A 22,048-nucleotide genomic window follows, 5' to 3' on the forward strand; every position below is an offset into this window, starting at 1 on the left:
TAGGATCACTACAGGTGCCAAAACCAGCCATATAGTTGTCCTCAGTTTTCCTTCTGAACAAGTTTACAATCTCAAGAGAAATTATAAGTGTTTTCATGTTTGTAGACTGAATAATTCTTGTGGTAACAACAAAGAAATACTCAGGCCTCTTGAGCTTGCATTGTAATACATATTGTTTAATATACATGTTGTTGGTTTCACAGCAAACAAGCATCATTTCATGTTGCATACAAAATGCTGATGTAAGTCATCCGCAGGCTTGGGCTCTGGAAATGTAACCAGGTGTGCTGGGAGTAAAGTCAATTCATCATTTAATTTCTCTGTCACCATAAAAAAAACGACTGCAGATTGCCAAATCAAGTGGTTGCCTAGCATCATCAATGCAATTATTTCCCCTCTTTTGAGTTTCGCATCCAAGTGCTTCTGTTAGCCCTTTGCTGTAAGCTCAGATGCCTCATTTTCTGTGGTGGATTGCTCACTTTGTTTCCCCTGTCTCTCCCGTGTGTCTTTGCAGTGGTCAGTGTACATCCGCGCTGCCGTCCGCAAAGAGAAAGGATTGCCAATATTGGTGGAGCTGCTCCGGATAGACAATGACCGGGTGGTATGTGCAGTTGCTACAGCTTTACGAAACATGGCCTTAGATGTCAGAAATAAAGAGTTAATAGGTATGTTCTTTCCAAACAATCTATATATTCTGTGGGTTTGGGGATTTTTTTTTTCCCGGTTCACAGCAGAATGAGCATAATGAAAATTATTCTCACATTTCTAGAACAGTATCTTTAATTCTTTCTCTACTGTGTCATATTCAGATTTTATGTGACAGCTTGCTAGTATATATCAAGGAATTGTTAAATTAATTAAACGTCATGTAATGTTTCTTGATCTCTCATGCTGTAAGCTCTGTAAGAAAAGCAATGGCTTTGTTCTGCTATAGCACTTCATTTCTAGGCTGGCAGTAGTACTTGCATCTGCCAGATCAGGGATCTGAGGAGAGCACCCCCTCCTGATCCCCAGATTGCCTCTTGCAAGTAACTTTGGAGTCATGAAGTAACAAGTAATAAAAAATTTAAGATGGCTACAGGAATCTACTGGGCAGATTAGTAGCTCCAGCAAGAGAACTGGGAGACTCTTAGTTCACAAACAAATATGCAGTTAAGGAATAGGACAATAATTTATGTAAATGGTTATTGACCTTGAATTCTGATCATACAGCAAGCATGCATTTCAGGGGATTGGACATTTTTAATTTTGTTTAGGCTTTTGGTGGGTCTTTTTAGCTGAAATTCATGCAAACAGTGTGGATCGTTGAGCTTTTTTTTTTCATGTTCTGTCTTTGAAAAATAATCACTTCCTAGATTTTTAACTGTTTGAACAATCATGACAAAATTATTTCTACTTTGGTACATTAAGAGCATATTTTCTGTTAATTTTTCCTAACTTGTTGATTTGTTATCATTACAGCATATTTTTTCCCTGCTTTTAATTATAGAATTATACAAATAGATACCATGATCATAATGTTTACTATTTGTACCCAGTGCTATCTGAGGGTTAATGTTTCATTACAGCAGTGCTCTACATGATGTTAAAACAAGGCAGTCACTCCTCTCATATTGGGAGGAGTGTCTCATTGCACTGATTTTCTGAAATCTGCAAATTTCATTTAGGAATGTAAGATTATACATGCAAAATTGAACTGTCTTAATCTGATGTGCCATTCAAAATACTGGTCAAATTATGGATAGTAAATTTGCACAACCTCAACATTTTAATATTTTATTAAAGTCTTTAAGAACACATGTAAAAGCAAAGAGAAATTTTAAAAAGGTGAGAAAAGTTTGTTGAAAATAGTAACCTAATATATTTATTTATGTAGCCAACTAATAATAGCTGTAGACTGCTGTTCTGATTTATGTTATTTGTAGGGTTATTCTGAGAAATTGTACTTCATAATTGCAATAGTAATTTTCTGCAGCTTAAAAACAGTCCAAACATGCCAATATGACAGGGGAGTTATGATTATAATTCTTGAACCATTTCAGCTGTGATCTGTGAATGTTCATTTCTTTGGCTTTCATCACTGAACTTCAAAGAAACAGTAATAGCGGTCATTACTGCTCTCGTTCTCGAGTATTTTTTAGCAAATAGGGCCCATCGTGGAGCTGATTTTTAGAAATGTGAAACATCAGCAGTGGTCAAGGATTTCAACTCCTGTTGTAGTCCATCTGTTTTTGTGATATTACACTTCCATGTATTGCAGGATGCCTTAGCTGTTTTTGAAGCAGCAAGCTTCAAAAGGCACTTGTGCTTTATCAGGGTAGTTCCTTAAGCATCCTTCTGCCTAGGCAGAATCGACATGCTATTTTTCTTTTCTCTTTTATGATTTTTGTTTTTGCATCAGGTTCTTCTGGTGGCAAACTCTACCTCACAAGTTGGAATTTCCCCCATAAGATAACCTTTTTTAAAGGAGAATTTTCCAACTGTATATATAGTAAAGTCACATAGCTAGAATTGAGTCGGTTGGGGGTTTTTTAATGCCCATATAAAGCTTTCTTTTCAGTAGTGCTGTCATTCCATTCCCGGCTGACATTTTTTTACTGAAATGTGCCAGAGAATGATATATTTAATTCTGCTGCTGCCAAGCAGCCCATAAATCAGTGTTGAGGCAGCTGGAAAATATATCAGAAAGCTTGCTAAAGTCCAGACTCACCTGTACTGAGCTACAAAAACAAACAAAAAGAACCTTTTCTCAAATGGCCAAAAGTTTCATACTAGACTTCATTGAATTGACCAATCTGTTTTGTTTTATACACAGATCTATCAACTGTGCTGTTACATTGCTAAAGGTTGGTGTGAGGCTTCTCTTATAATTTATCTGTGCCACCCCCGTAGCAGCATTTTCTTTATTTATAGTGAGGTCTTCTTCCTGGGTTTCGTTTCAGGCATGCTCCATGTCTTTAAAAGAACCCTCCTTTTTCTCCTTCTTCGTTGCTTTTGCAATACGCCGAGACAGTGGAAATACTTACCCTTCTCCTTCCCAAAATTAAACTGCACTCAAACAAAAACATGGTAAATCTGGCCTACTTAGTACTGGAATAGGTAATGCAGCACCCAGTTTTACCTCCTTGAACACATTGCCCAGGTGCATCCCTGGTTACAGCTTAGACCACATTCCTTTTCACTTGACTTCCAAGACCCTTGTCTGCATAAAATAGTACACAGTCTTCATTGCTTCCCAAGAGTGCACCCAAAAGAAAGGTTTCTCGGCCTTTTCTCTCTCCTGGTAGTGCCACAGCTGAGGGAAAGACCTACTACTGGTATTGCCTCTTTTGTTCTTCCTTGTTTCGGTGATCGAGGGTGCACAGCATCCCTGTGTCCCTCTGGTACCCCAACATTTTTCTGCTTCTATTCATATGCTCAGCATTTTGGAAGGTTTCTTTTCCTTCCTTGAAGCAGGTTCTGTCTCTGCTAAACTTCTGCATGGGTCCATTAGCTTCTCCCAGCCCCACTAGATGCCACTGAGTTGACCAAAAATTACTTTTATTTGCATTTGACAGTTCACTTAGGTAGAAGACAATCACTTTTGTCCCACAGGTCCTCTAAAGGGAGTGTTGATGACCGCTGTGCAGTTGTGTTATCCCCATGTTCTTTCCTTCTCCTTCATCTTTCCCTTTCTCTCATAAAAAAAAGGGGAGGAAGGGAAAGTAGAAAAACAAACCCATCCTTCTGTGTTCCTCAGGGCTGTAGTGGTGCCTTATTTTGAGGATATTCCATTACTGTCTTTTCCCTGGGAATGCAGTTTTTGCCTTGAGGATTTACCTGCAGACCTATTGTTTCTGGCAGTGCCGGTCAGGGCAGCACCTCACGCCAGAGCTGTACCAGTGTCTTCCCTCCAGTGAGTGCACCTTTAGAAACTTTTGTTCTCTAAAGCCATATTTTGTTGGAATGGTGTCAGAAATAGCTAACTTAATATGCTTTTTTTTCTTTAATGAGACAAAGCTTGGATCAGCTGGGTGGGGCAGAAAAGCTTAAAAGTAAACCTGTCTCTTGTAAACAGCATCTTTGCAGGATGAATTGTTTCCTTGTGGTCTGCCCCAGCAACCTTCAGTGGGTTTCGGATTCAAACACTTTCCACACAGTCCTCTGGACTTCTAGGGAACCTTCTGTAGGCTACCTGAGCCTGCACTGCAGACTTGTGTCCCACTTTAGATGAACTCTCTTTCCTTCCTTAGGAGTCTCCCAGCCAGCACTGGTGCAGCAGCCTCCCCCTTCTTGCTATTCCCTCTGCCCGCTCTGCATGCAAAAAGGCTTTCCAAATCAAGATTCCCCATTCAGTCCTGGGATAAAAGCCAGCTTCATCTTTCTTTAATCTGAAAGACAGACAGCGTTTTCTTCTGTGCTGCTATCCACAACCTCTTTAACAAAAGAGATTATGAATTGTATGGTAAATTAAAAACTATGTGACTTATTATTCTACCTACACAAGCAGGTACAGACTATCACTGTCTGAAATTTTTAAAGGATGACTATCCCCAAAATTTGCATTTTCCTTGTTCTTGTGTATGCACAACATTTACCTTTTATTTTAAATAATTACTGTGGCAATTACTTTGGCATTTTAAAGTGCAATAGGTGGTCTTTCAGAAAAGTTAAGCTGAATTTTCAAGCTGTCCCAAATGAGAAATTTGTCACTATTCATGTACAGCAGAATATGTACAATATAGTATTTGTCCTCTTAAAGGAAAATTTGGAATTTGTGTTAGTACTGTTTAGTGGTAAGTCCGCAGGGTACAGGCTTTAGAGAGAATGCAGAGCTGGAGGTAATATGTATAAAACTTCAGTTTTGTGCTTCAAGTCTTTCTGTCACTTTCGTTTTATCCTGAGAGTGGTTTCTAATGCTATTCTGGGTCAGTGTTGATTAAGAGGAATATTGTACTAGTAATTGAAAAGCACCACTATTTCGCTTGGCCTCTTGGTCTGCATTTTTGTAGTTAAATAAAAGATTTTTTATGTGTGTTTGAATCACTCATCCTTGGAAGAAAGGGGACAGGTGTACGTAAAGGTTTTTGTTGACTTATTGTACTGCGTAGAAAACAAGTTTTTACATGTCTATGTCCTTAAAATGTATAGAGAGTCCAGGTGTCTGTTCAGGGCTCTAGATTCTAGAGAGTTTGACAGGATAAGTTGAAGTGTTGTAATACTTAAAACATCCTTTTTGTAGCTATCATTGTAAAAGCTTGATTCAGATAAGTAAAATTAGTGGTACAATTTCTTCTGCCTTCACAAGGTTTTGAATTAGGTCTTGAAACAGGGCCTCTAGCAGGGGTAATTTTAAAATATTTGCTCCTGAGTTGGGGACTTTGTGTCAGTACTGACTTATCCTTTTCACTACTCATCTGTTGGTAATGCGTTATACAAACAAAATTCAACAAAAGCATATCAAATTATTACTTAGTGGGTGCTGGAAACTGCTTACCTTTGCTAGGTGTCTAAAAGTTCATTGTGTAATATAAGATACCTGTATTTGACACCCTTATAGGTGACTGAGAGGTTCACAGAAAGTGATTTTATTTTATTGGAAGACTTATCTAAAATGTGATAAACTGGAGCTTATGTTGTGTTACCATATCATCGTTGTTTAATGATGGAAAACATCTAGGGAGTGTGTAAATTGACAGTGTATGTCTTGTGATGTCATGGGCAATGTGGGTCTCTTGGGTGCGTGATATTTGTTTCAAAGTTTTATTACTAAACTTGAAAAGGTTTGACTGAAAGTTGTATCAGGAATTCACAATTCTAATGAGCTGTTAGATTTGCGGAATAATTCAGTTTGGGACAAACATCACAAGGTGACTTTGCCCAGCTTTGCACTCAAAGAAGGGTCATATATGTTATTTCAAAGTGTGGTATCCATGTTTGGAAAGAGTGCTTTTCAGCTGTGAGGCTGAAAATGCATCAGAATCAAGTATTGGCATTCTCACAGCAGAGCACGGCTCTTTTGGTATAAAAAACAGCTACATGGGGTCCTCCTATCTTAGAACATGGTTGCATTTTGTTTCAGGATTAGTTATAAATCCGAGTGAAAAGAGTATTCAGTTTTGTAGTTACAAGAGCAGCAGCTAAGTCCTAGTAATGTACATTGATAGGGAATGTGAGGATGTGTTGGGAGATGATCAAATCAAATATGCAGCTTTCATCCCACTGAAGAGTGCCTACATGCAGCTTTCTCTTATTTTTAGATATGCGCATTTCTGAATTTCTCACACATGCATCTGCTGACAGTGAGAGACACTGAATTTTTTTATTGAATTTTTAATTGAGTCATAAAGTATCTTAGTCACTGGAATGTTAAGTTGACATAAATTCTCAGTGCAGAAGATGCCAAAAAGCACTAATCAGAAATTGTAGACATTTGTTCAGATGAAGGTGAAGACATAATATATCCTGCAATTAGTTTAATTTGTTTCAGTTTTTATTGCACTTCATTTTTGTTTGATAATTGAGCTGTGCAAAACAATAAACAGATACCTGAATAAGAACAGGCTGTCATCAAAAAGTTGAGGAAGTTGATTTACAAAATTAAATGTATTGTCATGCATTAACAACTGGTGCTCTTTACTCTGTATCAATTAAGAGAAATATGTAAGTTAGTAAATGAGTAATTAAACTTTGATGTTTTAATACACCTGTATGGCAACATCTGGAGTCCCTGATTTCTAGTGTTGCATAAATAAGTTAGCTGAGAATTTAACATAATGAATATTTAAATGTTAAGTATTTTTTCCATTGTAGTGTAAAAGTCTTCTGTCAAGGAGATACTGACTTCTAATGTGCCTTAAGCCACTTGCACATTGCTTTTTTACTCTATGTTCATTCAAATATATTTCTGGCAAGCAGACCTGGTAGTTACTGAGGTTAGAAAAGGTTTTCAACCTCAGCTATTTCTCAATAAATAACACTCTCACATGACGAGATATAGGAGGAAAACTAGCATTGGTAAAACTGAATTCTGTTTTTTAGTATCAAAGTCAAGATCGGCACTTTAAAAACTAGATTAACTCTTCTATATCTGAATTTCCCTATTGCCTAAGTACATCTGTCTGGATTTGGAAGGATTTTTCACTTCCATGAACCATCTGAAAAAAATGATGTTTCAGGTATTCAGCTGGACTTCTGAACAGTTCCTAGGAATGAACCTAGGATGAACCCTAGGTGTTCATCCCACTTACCTGTGTCACCTAAAGTGTTTGATCTTACAGTGTAATGGGTCCTGTGTGAGAACCTGGAGAAGTAGCCAGAGACTCAATGCCCAACTTTTGAGTGACTGAAGATAGGGAAGTAGTATCCCATCAGAAGTTGTTCAGGCAATACAGACTAAGTACTGTCCTCCTCTCCTTTAATTAGGTCAGTAGACTTGGCAAGGGCAATTAGTAAAAAAGCACTACAGTTTTTCATTGTTACCCAGAACAGCAGAAATAACTGCATGCAGGCTCAAATCTAGGATAATGAGGGATACAACTTCCACAGATCTGTTTTTCTTTGTAATGCCAAATCAAAGAATCGTTTCATCTCTGTCATAGTAAGATCAAGATGCCTCACAAATTCTAACCACAGCACAGCCGTGGGTCAGCAATTCCTTCTAATAGAGTAAACTGTGGGGAAATGCCTGTAAAATGCCTGTATTCCTATTTTAAGTGCTGGTATCAAGAGAATCACCTTCAGTATTGCATCATGACAGCTTATCTAGATTATGATGGTAATTTTAAATGGTGCCATCTAATGCTTTAAGGTTTATAAACCTTAAAGTCTTTATTATAGGTTTTACCAGTTAGTATTTACATTCATTATTACTTAGGATTAAATTCTGAGTGCAAATCATAAAAGTTGCAAAATCTAGTAGAGGTTGCCCAGGACAGCCTAGATTCATTGTGACTGCCAAAAAGACCACCACCAAAAAGCAAAAAACAGCCAAAGGTTGTACTTTTTCACTTCACTGATGTGCATTTCACACATAAGAAAGTGGCCCGGCCTGAACCTTACATTTTCTTTGAGATAAACAATTTCTGTTTGATTCTGTTCTCCTGCACAAGGTAGCAAGCAATTAAACTGTAACTGTATCTGCTTTTCTCACTCAGAAGATTGACATTTCAAACAATTTAATATTAATTTTCATCTCTGTTTCTCAGTATGTTCATGCTGAGAAGTGCCACTTATCTTTTGAAAATTCAGAGTTCTGATCTAAAAAGTGCATATAATTTAGTCACATATTCCATAAAATATACAAAGGTAGAAATGCAAATTTCAGAAACTGCCAAAGTAATTTTAAAAGCGCTTTTAAATCCATGAGAATGGCAGAGCAGTTTTGAAAATCCCAAGTTTTGTGACAACCTTGCAGTACCAGATAAGTGTATCAAAACATGTTTCCAGCCTGTTCTGTATCAATTTCAATTGATGAAACAGTGAGCTAGTTTTGTTCTCTGTAAGATTCAAAATGGTGTTTTCTCCTGAAATACATATCACCTTAAGTGATTTTCAAATTATAGAAGTGACATATTTTTTACTAAAAGCACTTTTCTTTGAAGAAGCTCAAACTCTGATCCATGACACATGTCAGTGCAAGAGAGTAGAACATGGCAGGTGAATTAACATTTGGTAAAGGAAGGTAATGTTTTCTTCTCTCATGTGAAGACCCTGAGAATGGGCCTGGGGCACATCCAAAAGATGTTGGAGGTAGATCTGAGAAATGGAAAAATTTAAACCAATAAGAAAATAAACGATGAATGTGTATTGATTAAGTTTAAACTACCTATAGATTGCTTTCAGTCATATTAACAGTAATTTTCTCTGTGCATCTACATTCTTGCACTCTCTAAGTTAGTGCAGTAGTTCCTGCAAAAATCTCATTCAATCCTAGCTCGAGTTAGATGTTGAAAGGTGAAATGGGCAGTACACAATGTCCCTCTCACCTCGTGTGGCTTTTGAGAGACACTTCCACTTCTATTTTAGTGTCCCCAGAGTAGTCTTCTGCATGTTTCACAGTGCTTAAAAAGGAAGAATGTGAATGACAAAACCCAAATACCAGTCACAAAGGTAACACTGGTAGAAAATCCTGATTGCAGTGCCCTAAAATATTTCTATTTCTTTGCACAGGAGGACTAACTGTAGACTAACACAGAAGTAAAACACCCGTGAATATGCAACCCAGATGTTTATCGTCATCTACTAGACTAAAAAATGCACCATAGAATGTCTCATCTTCACTGGATAAAAATGTGACTGTCATGGTTTATAAACAGTATTCCTTAATTTAGTGCTCTCACTAAAGTAAAAAATCACGAGCTGCTTCCCTGTCGCCATCCCCTCCAGTGAGAGACAAACGGCAGAGATAAAAACAATTTCCTGGAAACTGCAATGAGATAAGATGCACAGTTACAGCAACAAAGTTGATAACAAAAGGATACAAAATCAACACAAAAAGGGGGTGTCTTACAGGCAGAAACTGCTCACTGACCAGGACAGTGAACAAAACGGTGGACAAGCTGTCCATGCCTGTACTTTTTCCCTCAAGCCCAAGACAGTGAAAAACAATGGCAAACAAACCCTCTGGTCAGGACTGGCATTACCCCACCGCTCTGTTCACTGCTTGTTCCCCAGGAAAAGGAAAGCCCCTCCTTCTGGGAAGCAGGACAGTGTCTCTCCCCTGCCACCTGGCCATGAGATATGGAGAGTATCCAATAGCACGATATCTTGGCCACACCCATGCAGCTCCAGGTTCCAATCCATCACAGCTGCTGCAAAAAATGAACCCTGTCCTTGGCCAAAACTAGGACAACCACAGAGGTAGAAGATGCCAGAGAGTTAGTGTTCAAAGAATGCAAGATTAGGAAAGAGTGTGGATATCTGGGTACTTTTAAAACTGGCATTTTAACTAAATCTTAATGCAGTTAAATTAAATTTAGTTTTTCTTTCTATTCCTGACCATTAGGTGCTTACACAACATTGCTGGTTCTTAGCACTTGCCCAGTATGCGCAGAAGGTGATGGTGTTTCTTTGTGGGGTTATATGCACTCTGTGCCAAAATACATGTGTACATGTGTTAGTTTAATTTTTGACAGATATAAAAAAGGCAGTTAGTCACATACTTGTTGGTTTCTGCATGCCATCTTCATAGGCTTCTGTTTTCTTACAGTATAATTGGTTTTCATTAAGTACTTTTATGTGGGATTTCTTCACTTGTAAGAACCAAGTCATGTCCTGGTTATTTCCTTAATTTATTATGGGTTTTAGTGTTAAAGGCCCTTATTTCAGATAACCCTATTAAAACTTAAAATATCCTCTTGATTACAGAAAGCAGAGTAATGTTCTTTTGCTGCAGCCTTTGCAAATGAATTCTTGTTTTTCATGGTGAATATTGTACCTTATATGCATGTAGTACCTCTCAACAGGCACTGTCTGGGAATGGCTGGAAGCACTGTCACTGTGTCTTAGGTTTCTGGTCATTTAGGGGCTCTTATTTTTGTTATTGGTTAAATAAGTTTCTGAAAAAATCTACTTGCACCCCTGCTTAACAAGCAATATTTTTAAAAATCATAATCTGCTATTTCATGCTTAAAACTGATGGAATTGAACAGCAGCAGTTTTGTAATACACAGTTACAAAATATTAAAAGGGTAACAAATTCACATCATCTGAGATAAGTGAGGGAATAATCAATTTGCTGAGGGGCCTTATTACCATAATTCCATAAGGTAAGACTCTGATTCTGCTACTTAATATCTTGATGGGCTCAATTAAACAAAAATAAAGAAATGTAGTTTTCCTCCCAAGGAAAGCCTAGAGAACCCTTAGAATCAGCTTCAAAGCCCCATTGATCTCTCCATGGCATCTCTATAAAATTGCTTGAAATCTGGTATTACTGATACAATCTTCAGTGTTATTATGTTTTTCAGTTTCCTTTTGCTTCCTCTTGTGGCTGTGTTATGCAAGAGTTTGTGTGAACATGGAAAAGATTCAATGACTACCCCCTAGAGTTAGCAATTTTATATATATGTATAATGTATTTATAATGACAGATTGGACTTCAGGAATTGACCTAGGAAAGCATTAATATGCATTAGTGCTTAAATCCATGCTTTTTGTATAGATGTGTAATCTGAGTAGTGCAATTTGAAAGATCAGGTTAAGACAAAAGAAAACAACATGTTGTTAGCACTTAAAATTGAAGGTCTTTATTTTTTTTTAAAAAGGAACTAGATAACGGAATATTTTAGATATGATCACTTCTACAATCCAGAATGAAGTTTTTAAGCAAACATAATCAGAGAAACGCCTTTAAAGAGATAGTTTTGAGAATTTCCAGTAGGTTGTTGAGCCCTACCTTACAAAAAGAAATGGAAATAAAACCTACCTTGTTGCTGGTGGTTTATAAACCTTGATCAATGTGCAGGGAAGTAATCAACAATGAAATCTAAAGTTGCTTGTCTTTGTGGTCTCAGCTGTTAGGTAATTACCAACAGTCTGGGATACAAATACTATGAAATTCATTTGGTCACTAGATGATATTTTGCCAGTTTATTTCCTTTCAGTCCATGTAAGCCTAGAAAATTAAGTTAACTGGGTAACTTTAGAAAATACCCTTAAAAAATCAAGTAACTTTTTCAGGCTGGAGGGAAGGCTTCAGTCTGCAAGTGAAATAAAGACTGAATTTGGTATTACTGGATCTATTTGGATTGGAGGGGGCCTCCAGAGGTCAGACTGGTACAGTAACAGAAGGTTGCTTATGACTTTGTCCAGCTGATGGGATCGAAATTCCTCAACCTCCCTGGGCAACCTGTTCTGTTGTTTGACCACCATCATAGTAAAATTAGCCTTGCTTTTATCAGCTGGAATTTCCTGTGTTCCAGCATGTCTGTTTGCTTCTTTTTCTTAGATGATGGAACTCTAAGACAGTCCTGACCCCATCTTCTCCACACCATTCCATGAAGTAGTTGTAAACAATAGAAAGACCTCTCAGTAACCTTCCTTTAAGGCCCAGATGATGGAGTTCTTGTCTGCTATGTGTTCCAGTCTTCCAGCTGTCTTTGTGGTGCTCCATTGAACTTATTCCAGTATTTTGTGGTGCCTTTTAGTACCAGGCAAAAAAAAAAACTGGATGCAACACCCCAGATGTAGTCTAGATGCAGAATTGTTTGAGAGAGAGGAAGAATTTTGTCTATGTTGAGTTGGCTAGACTCCATCTAATACAGCCCGGGATGTCACTGGCCTTCTGTGCTGCAAAGGTGCATTCTGGACTCATGCTCAGCTTGTCTACCAGCACTTCTAGGTTTTACAGGGCTTTTTTTAAAACTTGCTTTCCAACCAGTTGACATCTATCTCTGTGCTGGTAGAGGGTCTTATTTAATCTTGGGTGCATTTACTTTTGTTGAACTTTGAGTTTCCTGTGCAGCTGTCCAGCTCAGTAGCAGTCCTGCCCTCCGGTATATTGACTACTCCTCCCAATATCTCCTTGTCCACAGTCTTTGTTTCTCACCTGTCATTCAGGCTGTTAATGAAGATGGGAAACAGTCTTGCCCCCAGTACCATCAGCTGTGGGACATCACTAGTAACCACCTGCCAGTTGGATTTCATACAGGGAAGGAAGACCTGTTGTCCAGCCAGTTTTCTGCCCAGCATGTCATCTACCTATCTGGTCAAAATCTCAGTAAGGGTGCCATATGGAGTCAGAAATGGGTAAACTGACATGTTTGTTATTTCAAGCAATGTAGAGTAAACTCCTTAATTCCTAATTTAGAAGTGGATGAACACAATTTAAATGTATTTAACCTCAGCGACATCATTGCAGATCCGTAAGTTATTTAAGACAAGTTTCATTAAATTTTAAATCACAGTTTTAGTGTGATGGTGTATAGGCTTCAGGGTCAAACAATCTTATTGTGGAATCGAGGCCATAATGGTGTCGATAATTGTAACTAAATTTGCTCAAATACTGAAGTTTGCTTTATTTACCAGAGGGAATTGTAATAGTAGCTCAAAATGTTGCATTTTTAGTAAGGCATTTGCAGATTGTAAAAGGGAAATACTGTGGAATGTCAGAGAATATCCTGATTTAGAATAGACCCACAAGGATCATCAAATTCCAACTCCTGGCCCTACACAGCACCATCCCTAAGAGTTACACCATATGCCTGAGAGCATTGACCAAGCACTGCTTGAACTCTGTCAGGCTTGGAGCTGTGACCACTTCCCTGGGGAGCTGTTCCAGTGCCCAACCACCCTCTGGGTGAAGACTCTTTTCCTAACATTTAACTTTGTCTTTGAAATTGATTACATTCGAATCAGTGGAAATAAATGTAGTTTCTCTAATGTTCAACAGTGATGCCTATTATTGAACTAATCACATGTAGACTAGTAGATTCTGATCTGATACATAATTCAATTGTATAGCAATAACATGAATTTTACATTATTTGAGACACATGGAAAAAAAGGTTGTAAGAAATGTAATCAAAACCTTATGTAGAAAGGCATTTTTATTCTTGCCTTTAAAATAACTTACTTCAGATTCACCTCTGAATATCTTCTGCAAAAGTAGTTGCATATCAAATTGATGTAGAGTGTCTTTAACTTAATCTTCATTTATATTAATATATACACACACTACAACACTACACACACACATTATATATATGTGTGTATGTTTATATGTATTTAGGTAGGTTTTATTCCAGTCTTTTACCTGCCCCACAGAGGAGGAGAAGCTGTGGTGAGGAGTACCCATGCTTGTAGAAAATTAGTCCCTTCACGTAAAACAGACATTGTATTATGGCATACAATTGCAACAACTAGAAGAAAATCTTGTTGCTGTCAGCTTAATCTTGTTCTCATGGAAGCTAGAAGGAATTTTCCCATCAAGTTCCTAAGAAGCAGGATTCAACTCAGAGTAACAAAGCAGCATTATTAAGATAGAGTGAGTAGGCTGAATAGGTACTAATCATCATAACAATGCCAAGCAATGGTAAGGTCTACTTTAAATCAATTAATTAAGTAGGAGAGTAAAGTGAAAGTGCAAGTGGTTCTTACCATGTTAATAACATCTGGGTAAAATTCTTAGGCACTTGATGGTAAATTAAGAACTGAATTTCTGTTTTCAGTCATGGCATAGGTTTTAAAGGACTAATAGTTTATTATGAAAAACAGAGTTGGATGCCAATTAATTCACTTTGATCCTTTGAAAATATTGCATTTACCCTATTAAGTATATGTAATAGAAATAAATTCATGTTAAATGTATTATATAATACACTTCATTTTTTAATAGTGGGATTTATATTTTCACTTTTAAAATTACAGGTTCTCAGCTGATTGAGTTAGCATATTTAGGAAACTACAGTTCCCTAACGTAAGACATGGTAATTCACCATGAGGCAGTCAGGGACACAGCATCCTCCTGCTTCTAGATTCTATCCAGCCCATCATTAACACATCACATTGAATCAGCACTCCTTGACTTATCAGTCAAAATGAGCTGAGGGAGCAAAAAGATGACTGTGTCCTTTTACAGGCAAAGTTTTGTTAAACAGAACAAACTCAAATGAGTCACATGAGCAGCTGACCTGAGAGGTGAAAAACTCACACTTGGCCCAGTAGTGTTTATGAGGCTCGGAATGATAAATTTTCACACGTGCATACTGGAGGACTGCCCACAGCCTGAAAGTTGTTTTATTTTGTTAGAATCCAGCCACCATGAATCCTGTCTTAGTATTATTGCACCACTGTAAACTGTTACTTTACTGAAAACACTCCCTCCCCTTTCTTCCCTCCCGCAGAAAACAAACCAACCAGTTTTGGCAGTTCCTTCAAGCCTTACTGGAAAATTAGAATAGCAACACAGATAAGCTGTGTTCTTTGGACAGACGAAAGCAGTCTCCTTTGGAATATAATGATAGCAGATAGGTTGGCAAGCTGGCATATATAATTTCCCTATATTGGTATTAAATCTTTAGCAGCTAAAGGTGTTATCCTCTGCTGTACAATTCTGTACCACAATGTCTAAATCAAGCCCCAAAGAAAAGGCCATGTCTCCTTCTCTCTTGTGAGCCACTAACAATCTGAGATACCAAGTACATCTTAAGCAAAGCCTATGAGACAGGGCTTCTGAGGATGGATTTTTGTGCATTATCCACTCTTGTTAAATCCATTCTTCTGCCTTGGGATTGAATATGTATATGCCTTACACTGAAGAGCTCAGCCTCTTCCTAGGGAGACTGAAATTCATCTTGTTCAGTTGTAGCCCTGTTCAAGCATCTTTCATTCACTAGGACTTTTCTGATAAGCTGTGCTCAGCTTACAGAAACTTCAAAGCTGAGGCAAAGTTATTAAAAAGAGAAAAAGAAAAGAACTGCACCTCTAGTTCAATCTTCAAACAACACAAAAATCGATTAAGAGTCAGAGATTAGCTTCATTGTAACCCTTCCCACATTCTTATGAAAATTAAATGTTGTCTCTTTCCTTCCCCACTTTATTCTAAAATCTGCTTAAAAATTACGAGATCACAAACTGTTAGTCTGGCAATATTAGTAAGAAGCTGCAATTTGGAGCCCTGTGGCTAGACATTAGTTGTAGAGTTGCCACCAAAGAAAACAAAGTAAGAGAATGAAATTATTTACAAAGAAAACACTAAAAAAAATCACATCTTGAAGCTGGAAGAGTTCATTTGCTTGAGTCATTCCTGAGGAGAAAAACACTTAAGTCTTAGCTGGCTTCTTGAGTTGGGCATTGACCTGTCTTGCCTTGGTTTCTGAAACTGTGAATGAATAATCACGTGGCTTTGTCGTGATCAGGGACAATTAGTGTGCAGCAATTGTCTAGACATCACCCGCTAGAAGGAATTCTAAAAAGCACACCATTATTACAGAATTGATGGAAGTACTTTCAGAAACAGTGGTACAAATTTGAAAGTTAGGGTGGCATGAGCTTTTTAACTGCTCCTGGGGCACAGGGTAGATTAGATTACAGCGGGAACCCAGAGGAAAGTGTCCTAGGTGAGCTGTTACACTTACTTTCCTGGAAAGGGATGTGCTTTTAAGTATTGGCCCATCAGTGTGTGCTTAACTCTTGCAGGATAGGTAAGTCAGAGCAGGCACTTGGCCATCTGGCCATGGCAGCAGCTGACCCAGGAGCCGGAATTGCCAAGTCACCTGAAGGCTGTGAACAATAAGAAAAGAATATTCCCTGGATTATGAAGAGGAGTGGAGGAGAGTAAGATGTCTCAGCTTTCTGCTTTGTCTGATTCTGAAAGAAAGGGAGCAGACAACAGTGAGTAAGAAAAGAAGGATGGTGGTCAAACATACTCAAATAATTGTGCAATTAGAAAATGTAAGGAGAGCATTCAGAGACCTGGATCTGATGACTCAAATTATGAATTCAAATTATGAATTTGCCAATTTTCGTCTAGTTTTTTTTCTTGGACCTCTTTTTCTCATTTTCTTCCAAACACCACGAAGTTAAGCAGTTCATTCTTTTTGCAAGATCATACTACCTTATCTTTCAGCAAGTATTGCCCTCATTCCCAAGCTAAAAGGGTGCTTCATCTAAGGAGTATATTTACAGGGCCCTAAACCACAGAGACCTCAAGCAAAGGTCTCAGGTCATTATGATCCAGAAGAAGATGCAGAGTATTATCAAAAGCAGCTGTTATATTTTGACTGCAGGAGTTTTGAAAGTGAGGTCTGTGTGCAGGTTCTTGCCAGCCATCATTCTGAGCCCACTAAACCAATACCTTTGCAGAATCAGCTGAACTTCAGCAGTTATTCTAGGGGGAAACCAACTAATGCTGAATCAATTGATAGCCCTGTCAGTAAAAAGCACTATGAGCCAATCCGTCAAGTTAGAGCTCCACCTCTTACTCCTTCAAAATACAATATACACAACCTCAGTCAATTGGTAGTCCTGTCCTGTCTCTCCCAACATATCAGAAGTCTCCACTTTCTGAAGTTAACTCTGTGCCTGACCCTCCTCCACCTCAGAATAAGCCAGCAATTTCCAGATCCTCTAGAGAGGACACAGTGCAGTTCACTTTTTATCCTCAGAAAAGCTTCCCTGACAAAGGCCCTGTTAAAGGAACTAACAGATTCAGAAAACACTCACTCCTTCTTACAACTGCTTTACAATAAAACCTTACCTAGTGCTGCAAGCCCTTTCAGTGCAAGTTTGGAAGTCCTAAACTCAAACACAATCTCTTGACAAATGAAGCTCAACATAAATCACAGTTGCCGTGAAAATCTTCCAGTTCTTGCCAACCATTTTCAAAAGCACACAGCTCATTGCAGCTTCCCAAGTTTGACAGTGGGATGGATACAATACCTTCAGTGTTAGGGTTCAGCAAGCCTGAATATCAATCAAATAATGTTAATGCTGTTGCTAAAGCCATTCCTATAAACCCTGCTTTTTCTGCCTTCTCGTGGTGATGTGCAGCCTCCTCTGCCATGTATGTCAGTCATGAAGACAATGAGCAAGAATGGTGCGACTGTGGTACAGTACGATAAAGAAGACAGCATTGTGCCTTGTTTGCAGGTTGAAGAGGTATAATTAGAGTAGTTGAATATATAGTTGCAGCTGAGATAGCAGTCAGTTTGGTCTGTCTTCTTAGCTACACTTGTTGCTTTCATTTGAACTCATTTTGGTTGGTCCATGTCTTTCCTGAAGTCCACCATTCAGACTAGTGGTATTTCTCCATAAGCTCTGCACAGAGGAAAGCATTATCTGTATGTTCTGCCAGGAATAGTTGTTAATAGACTCCTGAATAGCTGTCTTTGTCACAGCAACCGTCTTGTAACATATGCCTATCTTGTGATCTTCTCCGGCTTCCTGATCTTTTCTTGAGAATTGCTACTAAGTAAGTTGTTCTTCATTCTGTATTTCTGCAGATAATCATCTCCTGTCTCTGTATAATAATGTTATCCATTTGACTTTCATGAATTCCATCTTCCAAAATCAAGATAATGGAAGTCTAAACCAGTCCTCAAACATTTTTCAGCCTCTGTCCTTGTCTCTGTCACCATCCGTACAACTGAATGTGACACAGGATGGATATGGAGATTGTCTACAGAACTTAATTCATACTTAATTCATTTTCTACAGAATTCTTTTGATAAATGCATAAATTTCAATGATGAACCATTAGTACCTGTTCTGAGTAGCACCATCCAAACATTTTTTCATCTGGTTTGCACCAGTTCCATCTTCATTTCCATTCCTTTCTGTCAATAAATAGAGATTTTCTCCTCTGTATTAGGTAATCTTTTGTCTTGCATACTCTTGCTGCCTTCACGTCCCAGAATATATTCATATCAAAAAAGAATTCAGTCCATTGTGGTTTTTATATAATTAAAATTCTGGTTAAAATGTGTGCTGTAAGAAGAGGCTAAACACATGTGCACACATGAACAGACACATTCATCATATTTAAATGTTTTGTCCATTATGCATAATAGTCTTTTTGACAGGGGAGCAGCAAAGGGACTGTATGTGCCATCTAGTGTATTATGTCAACTGTATGAGATATAATACATGCATTTTTAACAGTTCTCTATTTATCAGCAGTTATCTTCTTACGGTTTTGCATTGCATTAGTTCTGCATTTGTTTTGGGCAGGGAGGTTAGACAAGACAAACTCCAGATGTTTTTTCCAGCCTCAGTTATTCTGATTCTACATGTAATTATGAAATTTACTTTCTGTTAATAAAAACATCTTTTCATGTGTATCTGTGTAAAGTCAAATACTTCTGTATATTATAAGGACAGCATTATCAGACTCAGTCTCTGAAAGGAAAAATAATTCCAGGACAAAGAGAACTTGAACATGAATGACAGATTTATCTACTTTAATTTGCTTTCAGAAGAGGATTTCGTAGCTCAAAAGTGGGCCAGGTTTCAAGATACTCTTCAGGATATTTACTTTTCATGTTTGAGATGAATATGTACTAAGGATACATTTCAGACATTTTCAAAGATAAGAATATGCGTGTCGATAAATCTGGAAGCTAAGAGCTATCCAATAGAATATCTCATAATTGGTAAGAGAGTGCTTTATATTAATGATCTTTAAAGAATCTTTTCAGTATGGTTTGTCTGCTATAAATTTCATACAACATGACTGCAAATGTGTTTTGTATTGCTGTTCATATTTAATAAGGAGCTCATGTTTAAATGAACGCATGGCTGCACAATATTGTTGTTAACCGTGTCTCACTCAAAAGCTGATATGCCAATACTCGTGTTGTCCTTCCCTCATGTTTTTTCACAAAAGTTTCATTTATCTGAGTGGATTTTTTTTTAGGAGCAGTGCTATGATATTTAAGATCCATTTAGTTTAGTGGTGCCATTTAAATAGAGTATGTAACATAATTGTTAAAGGGAAGACCACTGCCACTTGCTAGTGCATTGTATCATATCCATTACTATACCTCATTTGCTTTACCCTGGATTTGATTCATAGGCAGGAATTTTAATTGGGTGTTTCTGCTAAATCAAGCTGGCAACCAGCTTGAGCTGCAGGAAAAGCAGGGCTAATAGGAGTAAAATCTTTAATTTTGTTGCACAGTGAAGACTGTTTGCTTGAGACAGTGATAAATGAAACCTTACCTCATTGCCCCTGCTCAGCTTTATGAGAGCAAGATCATGCTAAAAAACTGTGGTTTCTTTTTTGACAATTTCTTGTGGCACTTTATTTTCTACTTCTACCAGCTTATTTGGTCTCAGGTTTTGTTACAGGCTCAGAATGTGTATTTGTTCTGTTGGGGTCAAGGATTAGAATTTGAGATTGGGGTAGATGGTTGGGGAGAGGTAGAGTCTAGGAGTCAGGCTTAGGGTCAGAGTTAGTGTATAAAGGCTTAACAAGCATGGTCTGGCACCCAAAGGCCACTTACAGCCACAAAATCAACCCTTCCTTGCCAGCCCAGCTCTCTCATGTCCTTCGTGTGAGCTTCACTTGCCAGCCTCCAGGTCCTGCCTCTTCAAGTGCTGGGGCATGAGGAACCCCCAGAGGTCCAGCTGAAGCATTCTGTCCACCTGGACCTCTGGCCACATCCCATCTCCCAGGCACAGCCACCTGAGAGCTGGGGACAGAAGAGGGGCTGAATGTTCAGGGTCAAGAAGTAGGGCTTAGGCTTTGACAATATGCATAGGGCTAGGGTTAGGGCATTGAGCTTGCCTTTTGGGGAGAGGGATTAGGCTTTGGAGAAGGGCTTTGGGTCAGAGTTTGGAGTTCTGTGAAGAGTTTTTGGTAAGCAGTCGGGGTATATGTTGGGGGTGGGAGTCACAGTGAGGGCTAGGGTTAGGGTTAGGGACAGCAGGTTAGGGCTGCCCTCAGAACAAGGATTTAGGGTGGGGATAAGATAAAGGGTTTTGAGTTTGGTCTTTGGCTTTGCGATAGAGCTTGGAGTTAAGAATTAAAGAAGGGTGCTGGGGTAAGGTTTAGCTGTCAGGGCTTAGTGTTAGTGGCCAGAGGTGGGTAAAGGCTTAAACAGTGTGGCCTCACATTTGCCGTACTCGCTGCATTGCCATCACTTCCCTTGTCAAGACAAATCTAAAAAAAATCCATGAGTGGGTAGCATGCCCCAGCAGCAAAGTGGGCCAAGACCTCCTGGGCTGTTAGGATTGTTAAGAGCAGGTCAGTGGAGGAGATCCTTCCATCACTCAGCACTGGTGAGGCCACACATGGAGCAGCAGGTCCAGTTCTGGGGCTCACCAGTACAGGAGAGACACAGACACATTGGAGAAAGTTCAGTAAAGGGCCCCAAGAATAATTATGGGCCTGGAGCATCTCTCCTGTGAGGAGAGACTGAGGGAGCAGGGGCTGTTCAGCCTAGAGAAGAGGAGGCTCAGTGAGATCTTATTCATGTGTTTAAATGCCTGATGAGAGGCTGTAAAGAGGATAGAGCCAGACTCTTCTTGGTGATGCCCATTGTCAGGACAAGAGTTCATGAGCACAAACCGAAATACAGGAAATTCCATCTGAGTATAAGAGAACACTGAGCTGAACTTACTTTGAGCAGAGGGGTTGAACTAGATGATCTCTTGAGAATCCTGGCAACCTCGCTGTTCTATGATTTCTAAGGAAATTATTTGCATAAACTTCTAGTTAATTTTTGCTAGAAGTACCAAGGTCCATGATCAAGCATGGCTATGCTAGGGACCTCATTCATTCATGGTTGCATTTCAGTTTTACACACTTAGCCCTTTGGGGAGTACAAGCAGAGATGGGCTAATCTTTCTAACATAGGGAGCTTAGTGTTTTAATTAATCAGTGAGAGACCCTGATAGTTTATGGCTGTTCTTGCACTTTATTCAAGGTACAGGCTGTAACCTTTTCTTCTGAGAAGTCCTCTGCAATCTTAAGAAAGATAAAAATGCTCCTAGTCCAAATTTACAGATTTTGCAGCATAAGCTGTGTGTACCAAAAGAATGTGCAATGGTGGTGTTCAGAGTTCACCTGCTGTTTGGTGGATCTAATGTGCAACATGAGAAAAATAGTCCTGTTACTTACTCCTCTCAGGAGAAAAGTTGCAGGATCTCTTAGACTGTGTGCTACTCAGGGTACTCTTAAAGTGATATGTTTCATACATTATTTGGATTTCACAACTAAGGATTATTTTAGCAAATCATCAGTGCTAATTTTAATTAGGGGAAAATGCTTCTATTAGCATGAGGCTATGCAAAGTCATATATTTGTGTATAAAGTTTTTCAAGGTAACACTGACAGCAAAGGTTGTTTTCACAAAGGGAACATGACATTCTGCAGATTTATAATTTTCAGAGGAGCAGTCAATCAAGAAATGTTTTACCTTTGGTAATATTGTCCTCTGAATCTCCTGTGGTTAGGTCATCTTCTGACCTCTTACCTGTTTTGTTTAGCTGAGAGCATTTATTTTTCAGCCGTGTTTTTCTGTTGTTGTTATGTCAGTTCCAGCACTCCAAGCCTGATCTCCCATCCCTCCCCTGCAACGCAGAGTGTAGTTTATATTCTGCCACACCTCAGGGAAGTAGCAAG

The 22,048-nt window shown here is 38.6% G+C and overlaps 1 protein-coding gene and 1 long non-coding RNA gene across 8 annotated transcripts in view; one reads left to right on the forward strand and one right to left on the reverse strand.

Moving 5' to 3' along the window:
- Window positions 1-22,048, forward strand: part of CTNND2 (catenin delta 2) — a 638,189-nt gene that overhangs the window by 567,147 nt on the left and 48,994 nt on the right. For all 5 annotated transcript variants that reach the window (XM_085052133.1, XM_085052132.1, XM_085052134.1 and 2 more), the window contains one exon: window positions 515-665. In XM_085052133.1, coding sequence (XP_084908259.1) covers window positions 515-665 — 151 coding nt within the window. The remainder of the gene's footprint in view (window positions 1-514; window positions 666-22,048) is intronic.
- LOC146441661 (uncharacterized) lies at window positions 4,009-9,718 on the reverse strand. Of its 3 annotated transcripts, none has more exons than XR_014850010.1 (4): window positions 9,601-9,718; window positions 8,967-9,041; window positions 6,529-6,620; window positions 4,009-4,370 (listed from the first exon to the last, which is right to left on the reverse strand). It is a non-coding gene; the product is annotated as an uncharacterized LOC146441661 (long non-coding RNA). The 3 variants fall into 3 exon arrangements; XR_014850009.1 differs by lacking the exon at window positions 4,009-4,370 and adding an exon at window positions 5,075-5,162; XR_014850011.1 differs by lacking the exon at window positions 4,009-4,370 and adding an exon at window positions 6,359-6,444.

This window comes from Lichenostomus cassidix, chromosome 2 (genome assembly GCF_008360975.1).
Source record: "Lichenostomus cassidix isolate B80296 chromosome 2, HeHo_3.0, whole genome shotgun sequence".
NCBI lineage: Eukaryota > Metazoa > Chordata > Aves > Passeriformes > Meliphagidae > Lichenostomus > Lichenostomus cassidix.